Consider the following 8,736-nt stretch of genomic DNA (forward strand, 5'->3'; position numbering starts at 1 on the left):
TGAATAGATTATTATTCATCAATGAATTCACGACATGAAGTATAAAGGGAGTCTTACATTGTGAATAGTGATCATTGATTACATTGTGAATAAACTATAATTTATGTAAGTCTAATTTATGATAAACTATACTTAAGTCTGTTAAATAAACTATACTTAAGTCATTGATTACATTGTGAATAGTGTTCATTGATCATTGATTTCATGATATGAAATATAAAGGAGAACTTCATTCCCAAATACTAGTGGGAGTTTAAGTCCGTCTCAAAGCCTAAGGGTATCACGAATTTCCTCCTCCTCCTGCTCCTCCTCCTCCTCCTCCTCCTCGTCTAGGGTACAACGAATTTCCTCCTCCCCCTCCTCCTCCTCTTCCTCCTCCTCGTCTCTCTCTCTCTCTCTCTCTCTCTCTCTCTCTCTGCGCGCGTGAGTGTTGGGGTTACGTGGGCATGGCCGCGGTGATCATATCAGACACAACGTTGCGTGAGTTTGTGGAGAGCGCAGCGGGGGACTTCGAAGCGGCCGTAGAAGCACAGTTCAACGAGCTGGACGTGGACAAGGATGGGCACCTCTCTCGGGCGGAGCTAAGGCGGGCCTTGGAGTGCTTCCGACTGTTCGAATACAGTGACCACCACGAACAACTCCAGCCGACAGACGCCGCCGGATTGATGGCGGCGGCACCGGCGGAGATTCCACACGTCAAGACGGCCAACCGCCTTTATGATGCCCTTTTCGACCAATTTGACGCCGACGGAAATGCCTTCGTGGACGCCTCTGAGTTCAAGTCGCAGATGCGCGACATCGTTCTTGCCATCGCCCACGGCCTCCGCGGCTGCCCCCTCCATATGCTCCTCGACAGTGGTAGCATCCTCGCACATGCCGTCAAACACGAGCAGGCTCGGGCTGGTTAAACATTCTCCTTACCATACACCCCTTCGCTACCTCCCCCCACCCCCCCTTGCTCTTTGTATACACAAACACACATCAATAACACGTCCAAGATCTTTTCACATAAATAACAAGCCTAAAATTTCCACATGTAGATTTTCATTGTCTTTGGGTTTAACGTAGATATGGAGCTCCCCACCATGCTTTTCCTTGCTTGCTTGGCTCCTAACACTAACTAGGAGGGGACCCGCGCTCTCCTGCTCCCCCTCACGCTTCCCTCACAAATACACAAACACTAGAGGTGTTACATAGTTTATGTGAGTCTTTTCACATAAATAACACGTCTATTTTTTTTACATTTAACTTGTGATTGTCTTTGGGGTTAACCTAGATATGGAGCACGCCACCATGCTTTTCTTTGCTTGCTTGGCTCTAATAACACTAACTAGGAGGGGACCCGTGCACTGCTGCTCCCCCTCATGGTCGAGGAGGAGGGAGCGTGAGGGGGAGCATTATATAGTTTAAGTATGTCTTTTCACATTAATAACACATCTAAAATTTTTACATTTAGATTGTGATTGTCTTTAGGGTTAACATAGATATGGAGCTCTCCATTATGTTTTTCTTTACTTGCTTGGCTAATAACACTTACTAGGAGGGGAACCATGCACTATTGCTCCCCCTCACACTAGAGTGGGGAGCATAAAGGGAAGCACTATATAGTTTAAGTCTTTCTTTTCACATTAATAACACTTCTAAAGTTTTTATATTTAGATTGTGATTGTCTTTGGTGTTAACATAGATATGGAGCTTGCCATCATGCTTTTCTTTGCTTGCTTGCTGATAACACTAACTAGGAGGGGACTCACACATTGCTCCTCCTCCTCAAACTTGAGCAGAGGAGCTTGGGGAGCTGCCATGAGTTCGAGCCCTCACTTGATCACGTGGCAATAGTTTGGAGAATAGTGTGGATATTAGGTAGTCACAATTTATTGAAAAACCTTAGAATTTATATGAGAATATTTATATCAACCATGAAACTTTTCTTGATTAAACATGTAGTGCATTGTATGCTCCATTCAATGTTAGGTGTAGGATATGGGTCGAATCCCCATATGTTACCCTTTCGAATACAAACAAATGTATGTGCATCCCCTAGCATTGCAAATTTAATAAATTCTTTAAAACAACTTGTATGCAAAAAAAATAGAATTCAACAAACTTGGTGAATGATCAACCTTACTCATTTGATTAAGAAATGTGCTTATTTTATGTCGGCTCAGATAAGAAACGTGAAGTTGATTTATCTCTAGACAAGTATGTCTTGGAAGTAGCTAAAATTCAAGGTGAGAGAGCATGCAATGCCACTAATGACTCGATGTGGTTGTATAATAAAAAGAAAACAACCCAGCCCCTTCCCCTCCCAACACATACACACACATTAATTTACATGTATGATTTATGAAAATATACAAACTAATCCACTATCTTTTCAAGTTACACCTTTGCATGGCACTATAAAATGCATTCCTCCTTCAGTTTGCTAAGCCTCACTTACACTTTGTGGAGTGGGGATGGTCATTATGTAGAATCCCCATATAGAATGTGCATTTAATAGCTATTAAGAAAATCCCCTACTTATAAATTAAATACATTAGCTTTTGTAAATTTTGAGATGATCTAAGTACCCCTCATGTATGATTTTTTAACTTTTGAATTAAAAATCCCTTCTATATGAACTATTCATGTAGCTTTATAAGAAAATAAATCCCCTTAAATTGCTCTCACATGCTATCTTGCATAGCCTTTTGCTATCTTTCATAGTTTTCAACATCCCCCTACCTATACCAGTTTAACCCTTTTAGTGTCACAAGCTTCTAATATAAGAAGGCTTCCAGTTGATTAATCATCATTGCCACCATCTAACCATACACTCTGGTCCCTATGTATGCCTTTGCATTATGACCTCCTTACATTCACATGCCTTTACTTCTCAACTTGTCAAGGTGGCATTATCAAGATCACACATATGGTTAGGTCTCCAAGTGTCCCCCTATGTAGCACTTTCATATGTGGGGGTGGCCAATTTAAAAGCCTAGGGCACTTGGCCTCAACCCACATTTAGGACCCAAAGCCCTCTAACTCCTTAATACCAATACATCCCTAGGAGAATCTCATTTAACGTGTAACACTCCCTTTTCCTAAGAAACATTTACGTACTTTTAAATAAAATTAGGGAATTACTTTATAAAATGACCATGAATCCTAGGGACTAACCAACTATTCATACAATTTGGCAAGAAGATATTTAGATATCATAACATGATTAAATGCTAGCTCTATCTCTATTGGAAACCTAAATATAAGCTGATCTTTTTTGTAGACATGATTTATATGTGGAAGCACTATTTTGTTTATAATTTCCCTATTCAAATTTTGCCAATTCGATTCATCATTGTAAGATTAAATTTGTTAACCTATCACAATTCCCCTATTTATATTTTGCCAATTTGATTCATCATTGTAAGATTCAATTTGTTAACCTATCAGAATGCTCACTATGATGAAGGAAGTATGCTATCAATTATCCTCCACAACCATAGCTTCATGCTTTTCAAATAAACAAGAAGATAAAGCAACTATGCGCACGACAAGAAAAGAGTGGGTTCAATCTCCCCCCATGCATGAGTGAGCACGCTTCCTCATGCAAGTATTTATGTATTAGCCAAAAAGCAACTGCTCACAAATATAGCATGATACATTCCACTTTGGGCCATTAATATCAAAAAGTGACTTGGTCCCCAAGCTAGTCTATTTATATTAAAATTGTAGCAATTAAATTAAATGAAACTATAGGCGGGCGACCATCATTCTGCATATCAAAATACGACGATCGTGCATCGGCCAAAATCCATCGCACCCACGCTACTCCATGCACTGATCTGCAAGACACATTAAATCTCACTTATTCGTCCAACATGATGCGATCACTGCTCCACGCTCTTGCGCATAGCCAATCATGACCATGTGGCAAATGAGTGTACCATAAATATCACATAAAATATCAAATAATTTCATAATTCTCATTTCCATAACATACCACGAGGTTAAAAAGCAACTATCCTCAGTTGTGTGAAAACGTGTTGCCTCAGTTGGCGAATCGACACTAAATCAACGTGCTGCCTTAGTCATCGAATTGTGTGACGGTCCCGAATCTAACCATATCTTAGTCGTATAACTTAATCTATGAAAACATTAAACTCACTTAATCATGCTATTTCTACAAAAGCAATACAATCAAATCAACCTTCTCAAATAACAAAAAAGTATGCATGCCATATCTAAGATTCTTATCACAATCAATCTCGAATAAAAATTCACATAATATAAATCTCTATCAATTTAATCCTAGCATCTCAATCAATCAACCATGTATGTGTCTATCTCAAAGATCCTATCAATATCATCACTATGCTCGACAACATGGTTAGTCATAAATGACCAAAATCTAGCCAATATAGGGCTTTCTCCGATGCCCGTCCACCCAACCTCCACACTGGTGGTGGACATCGCAGCTATCCCCACTATGCCTCTTTTTGAATCTCATCCTCTCTGGGCTACCACATGGCTCCCAAAGGGCATAAATCTCGTTCTATGTCCGGCATTCCCTATCTAAGGACGACCGCTCCGAATCTCAAAATCTCATGTCAAGTCTCATCATACACATGCATATCAATCAGTCATACACATGCATATCAATCTCATCATATGCATGCATATCAATCATTCATCTCAGAACAAAGCAATCATAACTCATACATATCATCTCACACTCATCTCTAATCCGTAATCTTTCAAGGCATGCATGTTCAAATCATTCACAATTACTTTCAAGTATAAAACAAGCTTTTAATTTAAACAGTCTTTAACTTCTCTTTTTCTTTTAGGTCACATGGGAATCCTTATTTTTAACAGAATCAATTTTCATGTTCTCAATGAGCAAGTTCATCTCTAGTCACTATAGCTAAGTCTTAACTATGCTTATGCGTTAGTCCATCCGGTCTATATAGATAAGATAGTCAATCTTGATAGCAATTTCTAAGGCATGCATATTAATCATTCATCTCAAAACAAAGCAATCATAACTCATACATATCATCTCACACTCATCTCTAGTCTATAATCTTTCAAGGCATGCATGTTCAAATCATTCACAATTAATTTCAAGTATAAAACAAGCTTTTAATTTAAACAGTCTTTAACTTCTCTTTTTCTTTTAGGTCACATGGGAATCCTTGTTTTTAACATAATCAATTTTCATGTTCTCTAACGAACAAGTTCATCTCTAGTCACTATAGCTAAGTCTTAACTACGCTTATGCGTTAGTCCATCCGGTCTATAGAGATAAAATAGTCAATCTTGATAGCAATTTCTAAGGCAAAGCCTAATAACTGGTTTCTTTGGGAGAGTAATATCTTCCAATCTTTTTGGAATTAGAAAAAAGTCAAAACTATAGAGTTTTACGACTTCTAATGCTCTATAAAGCACGTCTCAGTGATGGTTCTCTAAAAATGAGTTCTAAGGTCTCTTCGAGAGCATTCAAAACAGCCAAAGCTGTGTTTTTAGCATGAAAATATCAAAAACAGCCAAGTGTCCCACTTTGCACTACTCGAATAACTAAAAAATGAAAAACAATTAGCTTTCTAGAGTCTCATACACTCTTGTAGAGTTTCTTGCCATCTAAAACTTTCATGTTTACATCAAAATCTAATTCTAAACATAGGGAAAGATAAACTCTTCATAAAATAGCCCTCTTTAAGGTTTTACCTAGAATCTAATCAAATATTCTGTTTTACCTAAAAAAGTCCCTCTTGAAGGTTTTACCTAGAATCTAGTCATAAACTAGTCAAATATTCTATTTTCTAATTGTTTATTTCCAAAAGTGTTTATTCTATGAGTCTTTAGACTAAGGCGATCATTTTTAATTAATGAATTCAACTGTTAAGCGCTCCATACCTCAACTCAGATTCTCTCATATACATGCTTATCGATTTATTTATTTAATCTCAAAAGAATTTGAAGCGAAATAATAAAAAGAGTACTTTCTCGATATATTTTTTGATGTCTTGATTAATTGAGAATCCATGTCTACTTTCTAGAGTTGTGGAAGAGTTGCTTGTAGATTTGGTAAGCCTCTATTGTGAGATCCCTGTTCCCACCGCGCAACGGATTCGGGGTACTAGCAGCGGAAGTAGCACTTCTTGCGCGAGGCAGGGTCCCACACTCGGGGCCTCGTCCACAGATATCCGGACAAAAGACTAATTCGTCGGTTTTTCCAAAACCAGACCCGGAAAAACTTCCCTTATCCGGAAAGCACGGGCGATTCCACCAGGATAATTTTTACTCTAACGTAGTCAAAACCCTTACTGATCAAACAGATCCGACTGCATCTATAAAGATACTTGGTCAGATCAAGGAAGAAACTTGCACTTGGATCATTGGGATCAACGCTTTTTTCCCCACCAAGGAGGCACAGCCGTTGATTCCTATCCATAGAACAATTACTATCCGGGATTTACTTTATCTATCGTAATAACAGAAATTGAGTCTCGATTTACGGATCCATCAGTCCAGCCTAACCCCATCCGATCCCATGGGTTAGCCAACCGCCCAAGCCAACCGCCCAACCACTGTAGTGATGGGATCCAATTTGGAATTTGGTTAGGTTTTGTCCCGGGTACCAAGGAAAAGAGTCCCAAGGCCCCCTAGCCGGAAGTTCATGCAAACATAAAACTAGCCACACCACTTACACACCCAATATGAAATTTGCCTTTTTCTTAGCATCAGCTAACTTTAAAACAATCCTTTAATGAAACCATAGTACCACTGCTCATAATCTTCCAATTTATCCGGTTGATTCATAATTTCCAATCATTCCTTCATCAGAGTATCTATGGCATCATTGGCAACTAGAACGCTCACCACCTGTCCACACAGGGACCTTTTCAATAGTTCCTAGCCCATAATACTTGGCAATATAATCACTTATAAAAATCAAGATGGACTCTCGTTGAAGATCAGCAAGATCAACCAACAGATCCATATAAAGAGCCATGGACTCATCCATTGAAGACCAGCAAGGTCAATCAACCAGATCCATGCCCGGTTTCACAAAACAACTCTTACTCCTTGTTCCAATATCTTCCTCGACGCACGCGTGGGTATCCTGGGCGACCCAGAGCCCGAGCACCGTATGGTCAGCACCCTCTAGGATCCTTCGCAGGTGACCTAGCGCTTCACTCATAGGCCGCTTCCTTGGTCCCTCATCCACCGTACCGGAAGCTCACCATTTTAATCGAACCGAGGCTGGTCAAGACCTCGGCCGACCTTGCTACGCGAGACGTCCTCCATTGACTCTCCGTCAGCAGTTGCAACTTTATCAGTTAGGTCTCCACGACCTTAATCACAAGACGGTCAAAATGCTTTCCCAGCATTCTTGACATAAAACAGCCATTTACAAACAGCATTTACAAACAGTTTACAAATACAATTTCTATATTAACTCTCATTTTTCCACATTATCCCTCATACAATCCACATTACTTATTCCACATTTCATTTATATGTGTACTCATCCAATCATATCATTTTCCATCTCTTCACTTCAGATTCCTTCACATCACATATCATATATTCACATCCATATCCACATCCATACATCCACATCCACATCCACATTCACATCCATACATCCACATCCCATATCCACATTCATACATACACATCCATATCCACATCCATATCCGCATTCATACATACACATCCATATCCACATCCACATGCATACATTCATTATCACGTCCTCATTCATACATCCACATCCACATACATACATACATACATCCACATCCACATCCACATCCACATTCCTATTCACATCTATACATCCATATCTACATGCACATTCACATCCATACATCCACATCTATATCCTCATTCACATCCATACATCCACATTCATGCATCCACATCTACATGCCTACATCCATACATACACATCCACATTTACATCCATGCATCCACATCCACATCCTCATTCACATCCATACATCCACATTCATACATCCACATCCACATCCACATTCACATCCATACATCCACATCTACATGCTTATCTCCATTTTCACATCCTCATTTATACATCCACATCCCATATCCACATTCATACATACACATCCATATCCACATCCACATGCATACATACATCCACATCCACATTCCCATTCACATATATACATCCATATCTACATGCACATTCACATCCATACATCCACATCTATATCCTCATTCACATCCATACATCCACATTCATGCATCCACATCTACATGCTTATCTCCATTTTCACATCCTCATTTATACATCCACATCCCATATCCACATTCATACATACACATCCATATCCACATCCACATGCATACATACATCCACATCCACATTCCCATTCACATATATACATCCATATCTACATGCACATTCACATCCATACATCCACATCTATATCCTCATTCACATCCATACATCCACATTCATGCATCCACATCTACATGCTTATTTCCATTTTCACATCCTCATTTATACATCCACATCCCATATCCACATTCATACATACACATCCATATCCACAGCCACATGCATACATACATCCACATCCACATTCCCATTCACATATATACATCCATATCTACATGCACATTCACATCCATACATCCAAATCTATATGCTCATTCACATCCATACATCCACATTCATGCATCCACATCTACATGCATACATCCATACATCCACATCCA

The 8,736-nt window shown here is 39.3% G+C and overlaps 1 protein-coding gene across 1 annotated transcript; it reads left to right on the plus strand.

Moving 5' to 3' along the window:
* The first annotated feature begins 258 nt into the window (after positions 1-258).
* On the plus strand, positions 259-1,035 carry LOC147628258 (uncharacterized). Its single transcript, XM_086814127.1, has one exon. The coding sequence runs from the start codon at positions 447-449 to the stop codon at positions 906-908; it is 462 nt and encodes a 153-aa protein (XP_086670253.1). The 5' UTR covers positions 259-446; the 3' UTR covers positions 909-1,035.
* The last annotated feature ends 7,701 nt before the right edge of the window (positions 1,036-8,736 follow it).

Source organism: Cibotium barometz, chromosome 19 (assembly GCF_041138505.1).
Source record: "Cibotium barometz isolate CiBa-2024 chromosome 19, ASM4113850v1, whole genome shotgun sequence".
NCBI classification, from domain to species: domain Eukaryota; kingdom Viridiplantae; phylum Streptophyta; class Polypodiopsida; order Cyatheales; family Cibotiaceae; genus Cibotium; species Cibotium barometz.

What these genes read in the sequence shown, in the direction of transcription:
- LOC147628258 (XM_086814127.1), top strand. Translation starts at nt 447, where the DNA reads ATGGCCGCGGTGATCATATCAGACACAACGTTGCGTGAGTTTGTGGAG.